The 22,507-nt window shown below is 43.1% G+C and overlaps 2 protein-coding genes across 13 annotated transcripts in view; one reads left to right on the top strand and one right to left on the bottom strand.

Moving 5' to 3' along the window:
- Window positions 1-962, bottom strand: part of phactr2 (phosphatase and actin regulator 2) — a 43,088-nt gene extending 42,126 nt beyond the window's left edge. For 2 of the 4 annotated variants that reach the window (XR_008573562.1, XM_054797836.1), the window contains exon 1: window positions 255-962. The gene's annotated coding sequence lies outside the window, so the exon portion shown is untranslated. The remainder of the gene's footprint in view (window positions 1-254) is intronic. The other 2 variants (XM_054797837.1, XM_054797840.1) reach the window with 1 other exon arrangement.
- LOC129193596 (pleckstrin homology domain-containing family A member 1-like) lies at window positions 354-22,468 on the top strand. Of its 9 annotated transcripts, XR_008573563.1 has the most exons (15): window positions 354-489; window positions 7,667-7,881; window positions 8,382-8,438; window positions 8,527-8,572; window positions 12,385-12,482; window positions 12,836-12,967; window positions 13,983-14,123; window positions 14,759-14,827; window positions 15,296-15,360; window positions 15,442-15,505; window positions 15,977-16,066; window positions 17,041-17,114; window positions 18,022-18,096; window positions 20,046-20,294; window positions 20,373-20,521. XR_008573563.1 is itself a non-coding variant. In XM_054797850.1 (13 exons), exons 2-13 carry the CDS (start codon window positions 7,741-7,743, stop codon window positions 20,602-20,604), a joined length of 1,209 nt encoding a protein of 402 aa, XP_054653825.1. In that variant the 5' UTR covers window positions 354-489; window positions 7,667-7,740; the 3' UTR covers window positions 20,605-22,468. The 9 variants fall into 9 exon arrangements, 5 of the variants coding, with proteins under 5 accessions (XP_054653825.1, XP_054653826.1, XP_054653823.1 ...); XR_008573566.1 differs by lacking the exon at window positions 17,041-17,114; XR_008573564.1 differs by lacking the exon at window positions 18,022-18,096.
- Window positions 22,469-22,507: the final 39 nt, after the last annotated feature.

The raw sequence follows: 22,507 nt of genomic DNA, 5'->3' as shown, positions 1-22,507 counted from the left end.
TGAGTTGGGCAGCCGAATGTTAAGTAGTGTGCATCAATCACGGTATAATCAGAGCTGAGAAGGCCTTGAGCAATACACAATGTGGCCACACGGTGTCGCTACATAGACACTATGCGTTTGGCTGTATCTTCTCTGACCAATTTTAACCAAGAGTACAAAAGTAAAGTGACTTCTCACTCTGATTTTTCTTCTTTTTAAATACATAAATACATAAAACAAGAACGCCCTTGGGAAAAAAAGTAAGAGGTACTTACTTGATCAACTGTGGGCAGCCTCTGTGATTACATCAGCCTAATAAGAATAGTGGAAGTGCTGTAATCTTCGCGTGATCGCCGCTCTTCGTTTGTGACGATCTACGCTCGTCAGCGCTAGCTAGCCTTCGGACTGGAGCTCCGTCCTCCGTGTTGGTGGATCAGAGATGGGCTGAGGCGGAGAACGGCGACCCCCAGGCAGCTCCCAGTGAGGCGGTTACTGAGCCCACAAACTCGGGTAAGGACGTATCTGACCGGGCGGTAAAGGTAGCTGTTTGCTTGTTTAAATTCTGTTTGGAGCTGCGGTTTGGTTGTCGCTGGCAACGCCTCGTAGGACCAGCGCTAGCTTGACCGGGTTAACGTGTAAAATAAAATCCTTTCACATAGTTAGACACTATTGTGTATGTACTGTGTGATATAATTGTCGATTTATGTTCGAGATGGAACGACTGGTACATGTTTAAACGCTGCTTGTGGGGCAGCTAACAGGGTCCTGCATTCTTCCTGGTAAACTTGTGCGCTAACTAGCTCGCTAGTTCGGCTAGTGGTTTTGCTAACCCAGGCAATAGTCGGTGACACTGGTTAGGATAAATAGCGTTGTGTTGCTGTACAAACCTAAACCAACACCTGGTGATAGACGGAGCCCTTGAACCGAGAATGACCGGCTAAGTTGAGGGAGGCCGAAGCCTGTCAAACCTGTTCGGCCGACATGCTGGCAAGAAAGTGACCATGATGGAAAGCACTCGACTGTGACCCTTGACCTCCTTATGACCTCCTCTGTGTCACCTGTGACCTTTGCAAAGTGGACCCCTGTGGCGTTCGCACAAAATGTTTAGTTTTCTAGGTTGAGCACACAGTGCAGGATTGTACAAAAGTCATAGGCTAGCATTATGTTCAGTAAAAGTCATAGGCTAGCATTATGTTCACTAAAAGTTATTGACTAGCGTTATGTTCACTGAAAGTCATTGGCTAGCATTATGTTCACAAAAAGTCATAGGCTAGCATTATATTCTCTAAAAGTCATTGGCTAGCGTTATGTTCACTAAAAGTTACAGGCTAGCATTATATTCACTATTTTAGTGATGCAATGCTATGTTGTTCCATTTCCCACGTTTCTGCCCACCAGTGGGGGCATGACAGAAAATAACCACTGCCTTATAGAGAATCCCCTTTGTGAGTTTCTTTAGCTCATAGCTTTCTAGAATTTTTTTTTTTTTTATAAAATCTATTCAAAATTCTTTAAATATAATATATATATCAGTGTGAATGGTTGTTTGTCTATATGTGCCCTGCGATTTGCTGGCGACCAGTCCAGGGTGTACCCCGCCTCTCGCCCGAAGTCAGCTGGGATAGGCTCCAGAATGCCCCCGCGACCCTAATTAGGATGAAGCGGCATAGAAAATGGATGGATAATATATATATCGTTTTCAAACTACTTGTGGTAAATATATGTGTAAATAATAAGCTATGTATGTATCTATATACCATATATATACATCCATGCAATATACTGTATTACTCAAAATAGTTTTCATGTAAAAAAAAAAACCCTCATTTTTAAGGTGTGGCGGCTTTTATTTTGTAGTGGCGCACTGCCACAATCAATTACAATGTAGCGGAAACCCTGTACTGGACAGTTTTGTTTTTTGTAAGGGAATCTGGTATAAATTATTAATAATGCTGACATGCTTAAGAGTAAATCATCAGTGAGTACAAAAAATGAGTTAAAAATGCAATACAAAATCAGGGTGAACAGAGGGTGGTATAGCTTGGCGTGATTAATTATTTACTTTAAATAGTGCAATCCAAACATGCACCCTAAAGTGTGGGACATAATGCAAATTCCTAAGCAAATGAATGTGGAATGGTATCTTCATTTAGGTGTTGAAACTTTCTCACCTGCACGGGCGGAATGAGCATATTATAACTCGTGTTTATATTTCACTTACTCAGTTACCCAGTCACAGTCAGTCACGTCTTTGCTAGTACAAAGTGGTGTCAACTATGTGTGTGCCTGCGTATGCACACACATGTTTCATGTGTGTGCATATGTGTATTCGAGTATGCCTGAAAATAGTGACTGAGTGGGAGATGACAATGAATGAATTGTGTGCGAGATAGTGTTTTCCACAACATCGGCAAATGATGCTCTCAAAACGATGTCGTAATGGCCAAATCATGCAGTCTATGGGCCAAATATTATTAAAGGTAATTGTTAAGTCTTACCTGTGAAAGGTTATTCCCTGGGGCTTGTTTTTGGGAGTAAAATGAGGAGTACACTTCCATGCAGCACATGAATGACACATCCAGTACGACGGCCACGTTGATGTATGGCTCAGCGTAAAAAACTGTTTCACGGGTCCACTACAACTCCCATGACCACCACATACCCAGGAGACTATGACAACGTTTGATGTCTTTATCATTAAAACCTAAAAGAAACGCACATCAATATAAAGCCTGCCGTCCTTCAATCCTGTGCTTTATTTCCTAGTATCGATTCGATCAATTGATTACCTTTTTAAACAATATATATGATAGATGATGATAGATGGATATATATATGTCATCCTGAATGGAAACTTGAGAACACAGATTGATGTACCGTAGTTGAATTGTAGGAGTATAAGTCGATCCATCGATACGGTGAATGAATCGTTACACACCAGTACTCACCGTGGGTTGTGTGGCAGTGGTTCAGTTATCTCCAAAGTGATGTGGAGCAAGTCAAGCCGACGTGCAAGGTATATTGGTGGTGGAAGGTAAGGTGGTGGTGGATGACCTCAAAAACCGGCAACGCAACAAATCTGTTTGATCATTTGAAGTACCACCCAGGTGATTGTACGGAAAACGTGAAAATGCGAGTCTGCTCAGCCAAGATGTTCACACACAGCAGCTTTGACTATGAAAAGCAGCGATGCACATTTTTGCCTTTTTTTTCCATATGTTGCGGACCAAACCACTAACTGCTTATGTTTGGACCATGTTGGTTTGGGCCGTCTCGGGCCTAACCGATTGGTCAATTGATGGAAACAACGAGCTTCAGTTTAATCAGCTCAGAAAACAATGGTTAGTTGCAGCCCTACAGCACACGTGTCACCGCAATCACAATCAGTAGTTGCAACATTTTGAACTAATCTCTAGTTTCCTTAGTAGTTTTTAGTGCAGATACTGGCAGGTTAAAAACAATATTGTGATAATAAGATCAAAAAATATATTTCCTTGGTTTACACAGGACTTCCTTGCTTTTTTTGACATAAGCCCACCCATCGACCAGCATGTTGGTGCTTTGACAATTCAATTGGCTATTCAATGCGTCAGTCATCATATGTCAGAGGAGGGCCTGGAATGTTTTTACTCACAGAAGGTGTTTGGTCATTGTGGCACAGCAGCCCGGCTGAACAGTTATCTCGTGGTTTGAGAGAGATGTCAGTCAAAAGTTCAATGTTCAGAGTAGTTTAGGTAGCGTAACATAGCATACTTACCATCAGTGAAAACCATCTGAAGTGTAAAGCAGTCTTCATGGATGCATTGCTTGGTGTGGACTAGGTATTTCACTGGGGTGTATTAACTGGACCACTGTGAACATAACAGGACCATTTTTCTCTGAGAATTAATTGCAGTTGGAATCCTCACTTCAACAGTGAGTTGTTTAAAGCCTGAGCCTGTTTAAAAAAATTATGTTAAAATCAGCCCTCAAATCCTTAGATTTTATTTCTTTAGCATTCAGCCCTGCGCAGAAAACCTTTAGACACATCTGATCTAAAAGAGACAGTTATGGGTAAAACTCTTTGCTAACCCCTGTTTTCGTCCTACTGTTTACAGTTTTTAAAGGCTTGTTTACTGTAACTTGAGAAAAATGGCTTTTAAAGCTAGTTGTAGTCCTAATAATTTACCATAATTCTTTACGTGTACCAGACACGCATGCTACACACATGCTGTTCACAATACAGCCTTGATCAGAGCGTGCTGACAACCATATTAAACAAGAATGGCTAACGGCTTTGATCCTATCTTTGTTGTAATCCACCACGGTAACAGAAAATTAGAAAAACAGTTGTTGTCAATTTATCAAAAGTCTGCGGTGTCTCTGTAGTGACACTGAATCGAATCATACTGCTTGGTGGAAATTGAACGGCATTGTTCCCAAGCTCAGCTACCTTGCTCAGTAGCAGGTCAGCAATAAACCTTTGGCCCGTGTCTCGACAATCACAAACTCTTCAGTCCCAGCAACCTCTCCTGAGTAACACAAGCCCTGCCTGTGCTCCAAGCACAGTCGCTATCAGCAGCTGTTCCTCACGACAGAGATGGTCGTAATGAAAATATTGACTCTGCCGAGGTGCCCAGCTGGCCCATGCTGTTTTTATGGCCCGTCCTGCGTGAGCAGTTGGCCGCCATGTGATGCTGGACAAAAGCCTCAGCGCAGCAAATGTTCGCTTTCTGTCCGAGTCGGTTACATGGACCATACGTCCTTTACCTCTTCCCTTGTAGCCCGCTGGTTTCTTTCATACTCACCAAACAGTTCCGGCATGTCACCCATATAAACAAAGATATGCAAAATTCTTCCAGAAATGTTGTTAAATCTTGTCTTGAAAAAACTGTAAAAGACGCTACTACTCGTAGACATAATGTTGACAAGTGTTTCTAAAAACATGCCAATGGTGCTAGCTGCCTAGAAAATACAATCGCAGGCTGTCAAAAGCAACAGGTGGTGCTACAGTTGGACAAGTTTAGCCAATCAGATGCAGAAAAAGCACACCAAAGGCGAGCAGCTTTAACTGAAGCTAAAAACGTCAAAACCACCACGTCAAACTGTGAATTTGAACAGTCATGCTACTTCCCAGTCATCACTATCATGCCATTACTATCTCCACTACAGTGATTTAATTTTTTTTAAATTTAAATAAAAACTTTTTTTTTATAAAATAAAGTATCTATCTGTCTACCATAATTAACGCAAAATGCCTATATTGAATTAACTGCATTGTCTGCTATAGTGGTAGTCTACAAAGACAAATAACCATTGCTGTCTGTAATTAGCACCGGGCCAAAAAACATTGGCATGAAGAGCTCTGGCTGTAGGCAATCTCCTGATGTAGTTTTATGTTGGAATGCCACCAGATGGCTGTAGCTGCATTTGAAGTATTACGAGTTGTCAGCATCCAGCAGCCTTTTTCTACCTCTTCATGCGCTTTAAAATAGTGCTACTCAGCTGTTGGTTTGAAACTCATGCGTGGTACACTGGCCGTTTACAATGACCTCATCAGCACTATTACCGCTGACTTCTTAACGCTATTACAACATTGGTTCTGTTGCTGCTGTATTCATCAATGTACCTGTTACTAAATGATCATATCGGGCCATGTTAAAAACAACTACTCATCATCTGCAGTGAATGTTCATTTTGTCGTGAGTAGTGTTAATTGTTTAAGCGGCACAAACCTAACAACAGGCCTCCATTGTCGTGGACGTTATCGCTTGTTACTGTTTTGTCGGACTCCAAAACCTTAATTATTTCAGAGCAAAGAAGGATTTTACCAAACCTTCTAAACTTGGCAGAATGACTTACCACAGGCACCTCTCACAGCGGCCCGACAATTGATGCTTTTGTCGGTCAGAATCATCGTCTTTGACAGTGTCGCTGCCTTCTCGTGTGTGTATGTGTGTGTGTGTGTGTGTGTGTGTGTGTGTGTGTCTGTTCAATTCCCTGAGATGCGCTCTGACTCCGTACTGCACAACAAGCGGGCCCATTGTCGCCGGCTCTGCCTCCCGTCCAACCGCACAGAGCTCATAATGTCCACGCAGAAAGGGCGTCTTTATCCGCGTTTTCCAAAGGGCCATCCCGCTTGCATATTTTAGCCTCAGCCCAGAAGGACAGCGGCTTAAACAGTCCGATGCCACAATATGCTTACAGTAACACTGCCCGCCCACCCACCAAGGCCTTGACATTGCTGTCTCACACACACTTAACTAGTTAACACTTGTATAATTAATGGTGTCCATCCTGAAAGAATCAAGTGTCTTGACTAAACAAGGTCAAACTTGTCAATGTGTGCATCGCTAAATAAAGCCAAAGTCTGCAATTGGTTCATTTTGCAAAAATAATTTAAATAATCTGCTCCAGACTGTCGTCATCGTAAAAATCAGTATTTCCTTTACCATTGCATTAGGGGAGCGTCCGAGCACAGTAGAAGTCATTTAGGGGTTTGTTGTGTTTCTTATCTAGCAGGTCTGAACCTTAATTAAATAGTAGGTGTCACGGGATCTTGAGATTAAAACGTGGTGAGATTTCTTTGTTTAGAAAAAAACTCTCACGATAATAACAAAATTAATCACACGATAACAAGAAACACGCGTGGGTGTCCAAAGTGTGGCCCCCACTACCTTTGCGATCGACTGGTAGCTCGCGATCGACATAATGGGAACCCCGGCATGGAGCATAATATCGTTTAGCGTCAATGTGTGGGACAATAAACATTTCAAAACCCCCCTGCATGGCTTTGTGACTCTTGTTTTTTGTTTGTACAGACATATTTTTTTTATTGTACTTTTCTTAGAATTCATGTTGAAATCTTGACCAATCTCGTGTATGGTCTCGTCTCATGAGTGGCCCTAGCATCCTTTCATTTTTCACGATGAGGCCCTCGCTGGAAAAAGTTGGGACTGTCCTGACTTAGGATGTCACAAAATTCCTTAAGAATAAAAAGCCATTGTTTTCTTTTTTAAAGTATTTGTTCAAAAGTACCAAGGTATGGGCTAATATGTAAACAATAGCCAACTGAAGTGAGTGTACATATAGGCAAAATATAGTATCTTGCTGTAGATGGAAACTAGAGCAGGTGTGTGTCATATGTCTGCAGGTTAAATTGTGCTCACTCTCTCCCCTCCTGCGAGCATGCTCAGTGAGGTTCTTTTTTTGTGTGGGTTTTTTTTGGTCGTCTTTCTGCTTTTGCCACGCTCGAGTGGGTGCTCGGCTTTCGCAGGGAGGAGGAGGTGGGGGAGGAGATTGAGTGGGCAGGCCGGAGGCTTGCCAAATCAGATGAGAGTGCAGTTGGGAGGGGATAACGGAACAACAAAAAAAACGTAAAGAGACAGAGAGAAAGACTGAGCGAGGACGGCAAGCGAAAAAGCAGAAAGAAAGAGTAAGCCAGGGTGGGTGGAGGAGATGGAATAGAATGTGACTGTGCGTGTGTGTGTGTGTGTGTGTGTGTGTGTGTGTGTGTTACTGGGGAAGAAAAACAGGGACGTGGAGACTAAAAAAGGGAGCGAAAGTGGGTAGGGCTGATATAAAAGGGTCACGTGATCTAGCAGCACACTGAGCTCTAGGTATGAAAATGATATGAAAGAAATTCACTCTAAGGTAGATGCAAGGCAAAGACATATTCTGATTCTTTTTCTCTTGTTTCTTCTCCAAGGATTTCTTGCTCCTCTTCCCTTCCGCTCCCTCCGTTTTTGGCCCGTGCAGGCCAGGGAATGTCCCGACGGCGCCATGCCTTACGTGGACCGGCAGAACCGCATCTGTGGCTTCCTGGACATCGAGGAGAACGAGAGCAGTGGCAAGTTCCTGCGACGCTACTTCATACTGGACACGCAGCAGGGGAGCCTGGTGTGGTTCATGGACAACCCACAGGTAATTGGTGTTAGCTTAGCACGTAGCATCCTGTTTTTGGGGGGAGCATCTTTGTGTTGTTGAGGGAGCACTGTGGGCCTGCCCGTGCTAGTCTCTTATCAGTCTGACTGCAAAATTAGATTGTAGCACTTAGATTTTACAAGCAAGCATTTGAATGCATGAGTTCGGACCGGGATGCAATAAGCTCAACCTTGGCTGCGAGTCGTCTGAGTACGTGAGTACGTCTTCAAATTGACTATGTGTAGTCGCGTTGCATTAGCATGGTTCCGTAAGTGCTCCGTCACATGAAGTATTCATAAATTGTGTAGCGCCGGAGAAAGTTTGAATAATTCAGTCAGTCCTTTTCTTTTTATAGAAACAAAACGCTTACATTTTAATGACGTTCAAATCAGAATCCCACAACTTGCGTGCTCCAACTCTTAGTTTCCAAGTTGATAATTATTTGTTACTGTAAACATACATTTATTGTTTTTGTAAGTTTCTCATCGTTATTCCTGCAGAATCTTCCAGTGGGTGCGGACTGCGTTGGCTCCCTGAAGCTCACTTACATTTCTAAGGTAAGCCGGCGAGTCTTATCTTGACCCTAACGATAGATTTCATCCAATGTTATCAGATGTGACGTACTTGGGATTTGTTCTCCTTCAGGTCAGCGATGCCACTAAGCTGAGGCCAAAGGCGGAGTTCTGCTTTGGTAAGAAAAGCCACTTTTATCACACTTTCAATGTCTATAACAAATGGCTGAGGTGTTTTTGGAGTAACAGTCAAAATAGCAGATACATACCGTCACTGCTGTTGTTATAGCCAAGGAGTTCATTTACCTTTATTTAGGGTTAATTGGAAGAAGGTGATAATTGGAGAGAGGCTGTTATTTCAAAGTAAATAATAGGGGTGTCACAAAATCTCGTGAGATTAAAACATGACTCGTTTCTAGTTCAGAAAAAAACGTTCTTGCGGGCACTAGGCCTGGGATGATAATTAAATTAATTAATAACACAATAAATGAAAATAAACTCGATAATGCTGCCGGCCTCAATATACTGCCATGTGCATGCTTGTCTGGTTTCCTTGTCTCCCACCTCCAAACAGTCAGGAAGTGCATTGGTTTCAGCACCTTGGCGGGTTTGTTCCGTAGAACAACGGCCGGAACGGAGTGACCTCTTCTGTCAGTCAGACAGTCTCTTCGTCTGGGTGGGTGGAGGCAGGGCCGCTAGCATATACAGAAGAGTGTAGCCTCGTGATGAGCAATGCACGGTAACCTAGTAGAAATTAAATGAGTATATTGCAATATATTGTCATATCTTTTTTACATTATTTCATTTTACTTCTCTTAAAAGTAATGTTAAAATCTCACCTCGTCTTGTTCTCGTACAGTCAATCTCATGTATCATCTCTTGTAGTGTCTCGTGACAAGCCTAGTAAATAATGATTTGGAGTGCCCGAGGAAACGGACAGGAAAACTTGGCTCTCTTTGACCACGTAGTGATTTAGTAACAAGCATATTGCACATCAGCGGCAACAGAACCAATGTTGTAATATCGGTAAGGTTACCATAATTTCTGGACTATACAGCGCCCTGGTATGTAAGCCACACCCACTAAATTTAAAGAGAAAAAAAGACTTTGTACATATAAAGGCCACACCGGTCTGTCGTGTCTGCCGCAGGTGTCCACGTCTCAACAATTGATATTTGGTACACAGAAAGATGTTAGGCACAGCTAGTTAAACAGTAGCCTACCAGAAAAGTCAAAAATCACCACTGTCTTCATCTTCCTCTTGGGAACTAAAACCAATAATTTTGTCTTCTTCAGCATCAGAATTGAACAGCCTCATAATTCCTTCATCACACACTTTATCAGTGTCTCTCTCTCTCTTTCATTGCTCTAGGTGTCACTTTCATCTCAAAGCAAATTAGCCCTTTAGCTTGAGCTGCCCACTTCTTCATGCAGTAATCAAGCCTTTAGAAACCCTTTGGTGATAGTGGATTTTTTGACGCACTATAAAGAAAGACACACTATAAACCCTGCAATCCTACCTCCACTTGATGTTCCCAGCATCACAGAGTTCAACATCTACCGCGGTACAAGCAGTCCAAACAGAAGCTGTAGTAATTCTACACTGGATCAAAGTTACTTAAGATTTGTCAGATCAAAACACGATTGCTGCATAAGACTTCAAAATGTCATATTAGCATTCACTTCACTCGTTCAATTCACTACTTCCTGAAGCTGCACTCTTAGGCACTGTAAATTAGCTGCATCACTGTACTGTACTGTATAAGCAGAAGGGTAAAGTATAGTAATAGTGCAGATGAGTTCATTGTGAACAACAGTATGGCAAGTGTAACACGCATGACTTTCACACCAACAGCAGCATTTTAAAGCACATGCAGAGGTACATAAAGCTGCTGGATGCTGACCACATCAGGAAGTTGCCAATGTTTTTTTTGCCAGGTCACCATTTAGAGACCGCTGCAGTTTATTTGCTCGCACCCGGCACCTGTTGGAGACTCTGCGGTTAATTGAATAGAGGCGTTAATGGGAGTATTGACGGCATGTACGTCCTTTGACATTTTGATATTAAAAGGAAACAAAAGCCCCATAAAGTTTGGGCCACACAACAACGCTGTTTGCTGGTGTGTCAACCGCTCACACTGAACACCAGTTTCCATGGTCACAGTGCTTCCCACTTGAACTTTACACATGCAGCTTGGCTTTTTTAATTGCTTTAATCCGCATACTGAGCTCCATAGCAGGCCAATGAGGAACTGTAATTCGCTCTGTGCCACTAAAAGCCACTTGGATGCAGAGTAATACCATTCTGTTATATTTGTGTAAACGTTTTATTAATCCCTATTGTTGTTTATCCTCCTCTTTTCCAATGCTTCAATTGTAGGAAGTGCTCGTTTGTGACAAGAAGCTGACTTATAGGAATGTGTGTGTGTGTGTGTGTGTGTGTGTGTGTGTGTGTGTGTGTGTGTGTGTGTGTGTGTGTGTGTGTGTGTGGCCTTGCCTAGGTCCTGACAGGATGTCGCCACTCATATCGGAACTTGATTCACAGATGTCAGGGGGTTATTTTTAAACCGCCGTCGTTTGTTGGCCACATGTTTTGACATACATCAATGAGTCTCAACTGCGCCGCCTCTTCCCGCAAACACCCAGCAGCCTAGCTTACTAAGACACTCGCCAAACAAGTGGTGCCACCACCAAACAAGTGGTGCCGCATAGGGCACAGAGGTCACACTCGCAGGTGGTTTTGGACTATTGTAACTGGCGCTGACACACCACCATCCGTGTGCTGCGTTTCCCAGCACACGTTTCACTCTGTCTGCGCTGCTGTGAGTCACACAGGACACTCCCACGCCGACATCTGTCCAAGGACCACTGCACTCTCACAGCACCCGTTCACACCGTCATTTACAGCAAAGTGGAGGAAAGTGAAAGAGTGAAGAGGTCTTGCTCGTGCACGATTACCTGACCAGATGTTCTCACGTGGACGCCTCATTTAGTAGAGCATTCTCAGTGCACCCCAGCACGGCTTTAATGTCATTTATCTTTAACAGCGGCGGCCGTGACATGACTTTTTAATTTAAAATGATGATCTGCTCTGCTAGAAAGGAGCACGGGTTTTTGGTTGAGGTCAAAGGCTGTCATGCTGAGAAATGAGTAGGCGGTTGCACTTTAAGGCAGCTGAATGGTGCAGCGTCATCCACATGTAGACTACACTCCATCTGAGTCCAATTCTCAAGAAAGTCATTCTTGTAATGGGTCCAAGCAAAAGAGGAGGAGATTGTCCCTGCCTTTTTTGTAGCACAGAGAAACCTCTAAAGTTCTTTAAGCTGGACCCTTGTGGAAAATATGATGCTAAAGGAGCACAAAACTTGAGTTTAAATAAGTGTTCGTGCTAGGCCTCAGTGAACATCAAAAATTCAATCTGAAGCTTGGGTTCAGCTTTTTCTTTGGCTTTCCGACACTTACTCCAAAAATAAGCACCGTGGTAGTAAGATTCCAGTATCAACACACATACTGTTGCTTATTTTCAATGTTACGGTAGACCAGGGGTTTTCAGTGTCTTGCAGTAGCTTGAGAAAAATAAAAGCTGCTCAGATAACTTCAGATATGTCAAAGGCAAAATGGATTGATTTAGTTCCTACAAGCGAGAGAGTAAAACACAGTCTGGGTTTTTTTATGAATGAAATGCATGAGGGAGGAATTTTACTTAATAGCAGTGGTTAACTTCTTTTTGCACTTGATGTACTGTTAAGTTGAATTGATTCAATGTTAAAATGTTCTCTAAAACATGTCTTTACAGTTAGCAAGATTTATAAAGATGACAGTTGGACCCTGCAACTGATTATTTGCATGTCCATTGTGGGGGGGAAGTGGTTTTCAGGGTCTTAAGGGAAAGGGGTTATGCTGTACGACATTGTGATCATGTTACATTAATACAAACTCTCACATTTGCTTGCTACGTTTTTCTTTCTTTTTTTTTTTTTGGCTGCATTAGTCATCAATGCCGGGATGAGGAAGTACTTCCTGCAGGCCAATGATCAGCAGGACCTGGTGGACTGGGTCAACGCTCTCAATAAAGCCACTAAGATCACGGTGAGAAGACATGTGCTTCCTCTTCCTCCCTCTTTTTTTGTTAAGTCACTTTAAGGAAATGCCCTATATTTCTTGAGTGGACTGATATTATAAAACTTGATAGGAGTGAGCAAGTATGACTAACAGGAAGCTGTGTAATTGTTCTAGAGTCCATGGATCAAAAGCTTTGTTTGCCATTGCACTTTAATGTTTCGTAGCATCAAAAAGAAAATGTTTTAAAGAGGCTTGTGTCTGTCTCCTCGTGCAGATGTTTCAACTTTAGCAAAAGGATGTTTTCCCACCTCTCCCTCTCAACTGCGTGTTGGAGTAAGAGCAAGAGTCATCGTACTGATTTGTTTGTGTCTTTCTCTCAGGTTCCAAAAGTATCCGACGGCCAGCAGAACTCCGAGAACCACAAGTCTTTGCTGGACACGGTAGGGCCCAAGAAGCAAGTGTCCTATAAGACGGAGATCATAGGAGGGGTTCCCATTGTGACCCAGACACAGGTAAACACAACTTGATGCTTAAAAATATGTTGACACACACAATTGGCGTCGTGTTGTTGACATGTTTAAACCCCAAATTACCGTATTTTAAGTTTTAAAGACTAAACAATGAGTCAGATTCTGTTTATGACAAAAAAAAAATTCAGCTAGAGAACCCATAACATAAAATTAGAATGCCACGCAGTAGATTGCAAACCTCTACCGAGGCCAAACAACCACAAACATGTCTGTCAAACTTGTTTGATTGGAAAAATCCCAGGCAATTGTTCCACTCCTGTCCTGTAGGTGGCAGTAAAGCGAGCACAGCAATCTACTGGATCTGGTAGGTCACTGCCCCACGGTGCCCGACTGTAGGAGGGTGACACCTGAAGATGATCCTTGCATTTTTTTTCATTTGCACTTAAATTGAATGTGTTTTTATTGACCCATGGGTGTTGGTCAGTACGGCAGCGGTGTTTTTTTTTTGTTGACCCTCGGCATATTCGAAAAATTAATTCATTAGTAAATGACACATCTTCATAGATCTTGCGCTAATTTGCTTCATCTCCTATTACACAAAGTTAAGATTTTGTTTTTTATTTTGTTCATTTCTTTATTTGTGGGTGGCATGGCCCAGGTGGTAGAGTGGTTGTCTCCCAACCTGAAGGTTGAGGGTTCGATCCTCCATCCTCTGTCCTCCCGTAATCGTGTCAAAGTGTCGTTGGGCAAGATACTGAGCTCCAGGTTGCTCCTGATGCTGCTTCATCAGTACGTAAATGTGCTAGCAGTGTCAAAGAGCTTTGAGTGCCTCGGAGGTGGAAAAGCGCTATACAAGTGAAAGACCATTGACCATTCATTTTGTTCACATAGTTTAGCATATGTTGGCCGCACTGGTTTTTAGCATCTAATGCATGAACTGTATCAAAGTTGCCCCTGCATCCTTGAGTTTTATTTTTTATGTGCAGCACTCGCACCATCACTACTGATGGTGTTAAATGTTGCTTCAGGATTCTCACAGTGTTCCTCAACCTTCCAGCATGAAGGCGGCGACGGTACAGACAGAACGGAGCGGGAGGCCATGCACCGCTCGCACAGCCAGCTGCCGTACTTCCTGGGTAGGCCGGCCCAGGACCACACGGTCATCAAGTCGGGCTACTGCGTCAAGCAAGGCGCTGTGGTGAGTGCCTGCGCTTCTCCTGTTTTCATGTTGAGCGCTTCTTTTGTTTTTTTTTTAATGGCGCACAATGCAACATCGTGCTTTAACTTGGTTGAGCTGTTGGACGCAACATATTCTTAATAGGCTGCTCAAGCTGCACCGCAGAAATCCATAGCGGCTTGTTCAAGCAGAAAAGTCCTGTGACTTGTGGAATATAAAAATAAATGTCCCTGCCTCAGGAGACTAAAAGGCAAAATGCACATTTGTGTGTTCTACACTTAGTCAGCTACTGTGGTCTCACCAGCCACTTCCATTAGGTACGGTCTGCATTTAAAAAAAAAATAGGATATCCATATGCAGTCTTATAGTGTTTATGTCAAGGTCAAAGGGTTGAAGAAACTTTAATTACTACAGCAACAACTACCTTTTCTAATGCGTGAGGAAATCCAGGTGTCCAGTGGGATATTGTAATGCAGTGCACAACGACAAGCACAATAATAACCAATACATAAATTAATACCTGTCCGACAGTGTCAATAAAAACTGAACATCATATTTAGACAGCATCCATATCATATATGGATTATGCATGTGCTCCTAATGAAGTGTTAATTGTGTAGCATGCAGCAAAAATGTTCTTTTTCTTCCTCCACCAGATGAGGAACTGGAAACGACGGTATTTCCTTCTGGAGGAAAACTCAATGAGCTACTTCAAGTCCGATCTGGTAATTGACTCTCGACTTTAATAATAGACTCTTAAGGACTCCGTGTTTGGTTAAATTCATTACACGTGTGGAGGAGAATCAGCCCCTGCAATGCAAGGTGGGGTAAACACAGCAAACATAAAGTTCTGTGTTCTGGCATGTTTTATCAGCAAGTCAGTGGAATTTCATTGCCTTCTCTTCACATGTCCTGTCATGCCTTGTACCCCTCCTGTCTCCTGTTCTCGCTCAGCTAAGCCTTTCTTATACATGCACACACACACAGTTATTGTGTTTAAGATAACGAACGCCGCATGTCCCTCGTTGATCAGATTTATCAGCCTGTGTGGCCCCCGAGGACATAGACTCTCTGTCTGCTGCACGACCGTCTCATTATCATCAGCCTTCATTTCAGAACAGTGCGCTCACAAATGAAGCCGTTTATCCAGTTGCGGTTTCCCATAAACCACCGTGTTATGCTGTCGCCTTCAGGAGAAAGAGCCGCTGAGGATGATCCCGCTGAAAGAGGTTCACAAAGTGCAGGAGTGCAAACAGAGGTACTTGGCAAGTGCATGGCATTTCTTTTACATAAAGAGAGCCCCGCATGAAAGATGTAACAACCTGTCTTGGTGGTGCAGCGACATCATGATGCGTGACAATCTCTTCGAAGTCGTCACAACATCGAGGACATTTTACATCCAGGTAAGAACTCATGTAAATACAGTACAGCACGAAGCCAAGTTTTGTATTTAATACAGCACTAATAGGCTACACATTTTATGCTAATGAGCTGTGTTTGTCCACGCCCAAAGCACTGTTGTGAACTTTATCCACATACAATGGATACCACATATACCTTGGTGTCTGAAGTTAATAGATGGATAGATAGCAGAGTTCCAGTCTTCATTTTAAGATGTGTAGCGAAGCCTGCCAGTAAACAAAACAAAAACCCAAAGCTGTCTTCCGTGAAGTAGTGGGTGGATACATCTAGTGGCAGGCTCATCTAGGTACGGGTGGGCCCATGAAGGCAGGGGGGTTTCCTTTTGAAAAGTGGAGCAAGCAAGTGAGGGAGATGACAGATTTTCCTCACATTTGGTACAGGCTCTAAGGATGCATATGTTATTCATTAAAAGTCAATTTTGCATAATACTTGATCTTCTCTGTATCTACTAGGCCGACAGTCCAGAGGAGATGCACAGCTGGATCAAGGCCGTATCGGGGGCCATCGTGGCCCAGCGTGGGCCTGGGAGGTCCGCTGCCACAGTATGTTGTCACTCATTAGCAGAGCAGGGTTGTAATAATTATTTTTAAAGTAACAGACTCAACGTTCAGACAGTTTACATTGAGCCTCCGTGAACTTTGGCACAGCTGCAGCTCATTCCGCCCCCTGCTGCACAGGTGCATTGTGGGTCGGGAATGAGCTGCACTTCAAAGTTGAATTTAAATGTGCTCAACCTTACTATCGAAGTGAGAAGCCTGGTGTCCAACAAGCGGTACAGTTCACTTTACGGTGTTGGTGGCAGATGTTGATGGCAATGTGGACTGTGGTGTGGACAGTTTTGACCCTATAGATTTTTTTTTGTATTGGCCCTTGGCATATTCTAAAAAAAAAAAAAAACAATCAGATCTACGAATTGGCTTTGACACGTTAAACACGAGGCTAAGATGTTGATGTTTGCTCAGACAGCGTAGCATACATTGCATGAAATGTATCAAAGTGGTCCACTTGAATCCTTTTCTGGATCGGTGGAAAAAGTGGTCTACCTTGAAGCTGTGGTTGGTCCCTCAGCAGAAGGGTGCCAAAAAGTGATCCAGTATTGACCTGTTCTGTTTCAACGAAGCAGTGAACAGTCCTGCTCGGTGGACACGGGGCTAGAAGAGAGCATGAAATGGATGTAATGACTTGTGACTGACTTCTTACCTCACGGCATGACTTATGTGATTAGAGTAATGAAGCAGCGTGGACAGAGCGTGAGGACGCCGTCACCAGCGAGAGGAGGCGGCTGCTCTGTTCCCGCCCTAATGTAGTTGTTTTGTTTCAACACTGTGACGCAGCTGTCGTGTTCCCTCCTCCTCCTCCTCGGCCACCTGTTGTCTTCCTGTCTCTCTCTCTCTCTTTGTCCCGCATCCTTTTCGTCACCTCTTCCTCCCATGTCCCTCCTTTCCCCCATTTCCTCCCCCCCATGTGGGCAGATGGCCCATCTGCTCTAACCCTGCTTTGCGCTGTGTTGTTGCAGATGCGGCAGGCCAGACGGCTGTCAAACCCCTGTATACAGAGGTATACGTCTCGAATTGGGGAGTGCAGCAGCACGTACGTCAGCTCGTCTAAAAAAAATAAAAACAACCAAAAAACAAGCAACACTCCCCCTCCTCCTTTTTCAAAAGTTTTTTTTAATGCTTTATATCATTCACTGGCCGGCTCTTCCTTGGAGAGCAGATCTCACCCCGGCACATCTGATGCTCCTATTTATGTATTTATTTCTTCTAAAAAAAATAAATAAATAACAAGCGCTGCTCCTCCCTTCACACCTCCTACATCCACTACCTGCTTCTCCCTTTTGCTGCTTTCCACGCAGTTCAAAGTTTAGGCTGTCGTTTTGTCGCCTAGCTACTGGCTGAATAGATGTAGACATATAAACATACCTAACCACTGGAAAGACTTGCCCCCCTGCCCCCCTTGCCGCCTGCCCTCGCCATGATTCACTGATGCTTTCCTGAGAGAAAACCCTTAAAAAAGAAAAGTATACCTGTACAGTATCTCACAAAAGTACACAGCTCACATGTTAGCAAGCATTTTCTTCTATCTGCTCAAGGGACAATACTATTCAGTAGATGTCATATAACTAGAGTAGTCAGCGTGCAGCTTGTACAGCAGTATAGATTTACCATCCCCTGAGACCGTAATGCTGCTACCATCTGTAGGCAAGACATAATTACCTTGCTACTCAATTGTGTTTAGACAATAATGGCTGACTCATTTTCAGTGGTGCCATACAAGCTGTACACGGACTACTCTAAAGTATATCCATGTTTACTTTCTGTATTATTGTTCCTTGACAAGGCTTGCTGAGATATGAGGTGTGTACTCTGTTTGATGAGATTACAGTACACACACTCTGGCTGCATGAAGGTGTTTCCTTCTCCTTTCACATCACACTCTCTCTCTCTCTCTCTCTCTCTCTCTCCCTCCCCTTCGTTGCCCTCTGTTTTCTCTGCAGCCTGCTGCAGCTGTGCACCTGTCTTAGATGTATGACATCCTGCTTGTGTCTCCTCCTCCCTCCTGTTCGATGCCTGTATGTCTGTTTTTTTCTTCCCCCTTCTCTCTTTCCTGTAAACGCAACACATGCCCATTTCTAATCATTTAATTGGGTCTACTAGTACTGTACACACGCATACACTCCCAATACCCAGTTCATTCTTACATAGTGTCAAGACTCCACCATGTAGTCTAATATTAGCTATTAACTACTGCTTATATTGCATTGGAATAGTAATTAGGCATGCTCCAATAGATCCTTTCAAAGCCGATTACAAAAACCGATGGCCGTGCAGCATCACTGCAGACGCCACACCAATTTGGCTGTCAATTCAGTTCGCGTTGCAGCGTTCGCAGCTAACTAGCTAGCTAGCTAGAATTATCCGCCTAGCTTCTTGTCTTTGGGCCCCAAATGTGACTTTTTACCATAGTGACATTTTGTTTTTAAAAGAAACAAGCAATGCGGTTAGTTTGGAGCTTATTTTTGTCCCATGGGGAAGTGGATATTACGGCTATAGGGTACATACTAACCTTTTCAAGTATCTATTGTCATTATGCTAATTATGTACTCCAAACAGTATTTGTGTGTTGTTGTTTAAGGAACATTACCTACATGCCAGGGGCCCTTCGAATTGTCTAATGGCGGCCCTGGCCAATAGCACTCATCATAAATACACTGAAAAATGTACAGTTAATCCATGTGATAAGTATCGGTAGCATAAAACCCTGATTGGAGCATCCTTAAATTATTAGGAATAAATGACTACATACAATTCTATTTATTTATCATGAATGGATAAAAAGTGTGGAAAAATCCTACACAAGCACAAAAAAATGCAGAATTGATAAGTGTGGGAATTGCCATGAGAAATTGAAATTACACTTCAGGGTGAAATTTGGTTTTACATGTTCAACTTCATACTCATGAAATGTCACTAAAATTAGATGACATAAATGCAACAATAAGTAAAATATTGTTTGAACTAGTACAGCGGTACTAGTACCGAAACGTGCAAAAACCGAAGCAATTTTCCCCCGTAGAAAATGATGGAATTCCAATGAAACCGTTCCAGAGACCCATAAATGTTTACAAAAAAAATAGTCATTATAGTTTTACATGCAGAAAACAATGTGGAATACATATAAAAAATATAATTGAAAATTAAAAACTGAAACTGCGGCCTTGACTGTATTTAGTTTCATTGTCTAGATCAGGGGTAGGGTACCTATGGCTCTCCTGATGACTACCTCTGGCTCTCATACTTTTAACACGATAGCAATTATTTATAAAAAATTTTGCGCTGACATATTGAATAAAACATGACAGAAATCGCAGTGTAAAAAATAACGTTCAAAATATAAAGCTTCCTTGTGCATTTTAATCCATCCATTTTCCACCGCAACGAGTCAAAACCATGCAGCACCTGAAGTTGCATTTATTTATTATCTAATAGCTTAAAAATAATACATTCAGAGACTTATTATATTCTAAAATTGTTGGTGTTGCATAAATATGCATGCATTTAGTTGCATCCAATGTTAAAACATATTATATGGTTCTCACGGAAATACATTTTAAAATATGTGGCTTTCAAAGCCAAAAAGTTCCCGACCCCTGAGCTAGATTCGCATCAATTACTACTTTTATTACCTATAATTGTAATTTTTTCATGATAAGCAGTGTTTGAATTCTCACCAAATGTTACCAAATTCTATCCTGTATAGAAAGAAAAAACCTCCAATACTTTATTAAAACAAAACAAAATAATATTACTGATGATAGTATATTATATAATATTAGAATGGTGATAACTGTAGCATTGTAATGAATAGCATGTCTGTAGGAGAGAGCGCCCACCACTGGTGAGAGACAAACGTAAATCCCGCAAAAGTGCATATTGCACAGCTGTGTGTATTCAAATTTGACACGTTTGTGTGAGCGACATTTTCCTTCTTGCTGTGTGACGAGTGTGCTGTGTGTTGCAGAGACTAAAATCTGAGAGTGACAAGCTCCTGAGCAACGAGGCCTTCTAAGGCTTCTTCTTCTTCTTCTTCTTCTTCTTCTACTGCAACATGTCTCGACTACCAAACTAAACCCTGCTGACTCTCCACTCCTACCACTGCTCCTACTGCTACTACTACTTGTGCTACTTCCACCATCTCCACTCTAACAATGCTCCGTCCTCCAACCTGCAGCACCAACACTGCTAAAGCCTCATCAGGCCTCACAGGCTGGTCCGCTCTTTCTAACATATTTGCATTTTGCCCAAGTCCCCAACACACGGTCTGAAAACTGGTTTGCTTGTTTTGCAGGAGCACAGCGGCCGCTCCACATTCTACCGCAGCTCCGCGGGGCCCCCCGTCCCTCGCTCGCCCGTATCCGCCCTGCCACCCTGTCAGCCAGAGCGGGGGTCCGCCGTCGCGTGCGGCCCATGCCCGCAGCCTGGCCTGGGACAGCGAGCACTTCATGAGCCTGCTGCCCCAGCCTACTCGCAGCCGCACACCGGCGCGCCTCTCCCTGCAGGAGGCCCGCCTGGCAAAGTGAGCGCCGACGCCCAGGAGGAGCAGGAGGAGGAGGAGGAGTCACCGTGGCGCCGGCGGAGCACCTTTGAGCCGTACGCGCCCGAGCAACCCTTGGATTTGGATGACGCCGACCTGCCAGTGAGCGAGGTCTGAACTGGACTTGCATTGGAAAATATGGGACATACACACACACACAGAGGAAGCTTTGCTGGACTTTGAAGCTCCTTGGCCGGTGCTGTCGGTGCTAACAACAAAAAAAAAGTTGGGTCATCCACTGAACTGTGCTTGTGTGCCAAAGACGACCCAGTCTTCTCCACCCTCTCATTTATGGCGACTAATGCGACTATTCACGGTGACGTCTCACAACTTCCTCTTGCTTTCACTTCACCTCTGCTTGCTTTATCAACACATTTGGTAAGACTAAATAACAATGATTAGAGTTTGCGTCAAAAGTCACTGTTGATGTACTACACCGCTGATGCCAAAGTGTCCCTTTTATACCACAACTCGGAAAGAATGACTCCCAGAGCCATACGCAGCATTTTGGATGCATCCAGTAGAAGAAGCATAACGTGTTCCATACAGCGACATGATAGTTTGAGAGAATAGCTGCTGCCAGTATCGGCAACGAATTGCTGGATGATATCAGATATCGGTAAGAAAACCAATATGGAGCACTTGTAGTTTTGTCCCTTTTGCCACTTGTCTCAGCTACATTCTCTGCTCACTTTACACTTGATTATTCATTGGTTTGCATCTTTGAGCGAATACAGATAGCGGAAGTGAAGGGAAGGCAGAAGTGTTGTGACGTCACCGTGGACAGACCGCTTTGACCACTAAGTGCCGAGAATAAAAGGGAGCGTTTAGGGATCATGTCTCAAAAAAAAAAAAGGAATGGACTTGGCGTCTCTCTGCTAAATAAGCTGTATGGTTCTTACACTCGACACTGGATTTAACTCTTTTGTTTTGTTTGCCAGTGTTTTCATTGTCACTCATAGATGATGGACAGGTTCAGGACCACCTGCAACTAAGCATAATATAAATTGTGTGTGTGTGTGTGTGTGTGTGTGTGTGTGTGTGTGTGTGTGTGTGTGTGTGTGTGTGTTACAGCCATGTTGGATTTTCCAACAGTCCCAGTCACATGTTCGTATTGTTTAAAGCGCACTCAGAGCCTCCGCGGTACAAACTTCACAAGCTTGTCGTTTGCTGTATTACTTCTTAAAAACATCTTTTAAAATGGACAACAAAATCAGACACTCCTGCTATGTTTGAATGCTTTTACTTTAAAGTAGCGATGGGCGTCATAAATCCATTGTGTTAATGAATTGATAGTTTAGAAATGTGTTGATTTGTGTGGAATTGCATCCATTCGTGCAGCTACTGCTTACCCTGTTGAAGAGTTGAGGCCAAATTAGAGTGCATCATTCTGCAGCGGCGCTGTTGAGTGAATCTCAGCCGCTTTGCTGTCTAAATAGGTAGCACAAGACATCAGCTATGTGATTGGGTACATAATTGTCTAAACAAAACGTTTATTGCAAGGATTTGTATGCTCAACCCTACTCACCACTTTTAGATTCGCTGTGTGTGTGTGTTTCGTGTCGTGTTTGCAGACTAGAGTGATTTTTTTTCTTTTTTTTTTTTTATGTGTATAGTATCTGTATGCTTCCTTGCAGATGTGTTCCAGTAACAGGCAGCTGCCTCCATCCCCACCTTCCCGCACTCTAGTCCTGCCTGCCAAACAAATGTACAGTACTCACACAAAAAGCCCTGATTTACTTCACATCAAAGCTATTTTAACCCCAACCCCTTCCAGTCTAATCTGGTGTAATTGCTTTGAGAATTGTCTTATTTATTCTGTGGATGAAATAAACACACTTGAAAATGTCCATTCCTCTGCCCCCTTGTGGTGGCAACCACCTTCACTC

Source organism: Dunckerocampus dactyliophorus, chromosome 14 (assembly GCF_027744805.1).
Source record: "Dunckerocampus dactyliophorus isolate RoL2022-P2 chromosome 14, RoL_Ddac_1.1, whole genome shotgun sequence".
NCBI classification, from domain to species: Eukaryota; Metazoa; Chordata; class Actinopteri; order Syngnathiformes; family Syngnathidae; genus Dunckerocampus; species Dunckerocampus dactyliophorus.
This window is presented reverse-complemented; position numbering and strand designations above follow the sequence as displayed.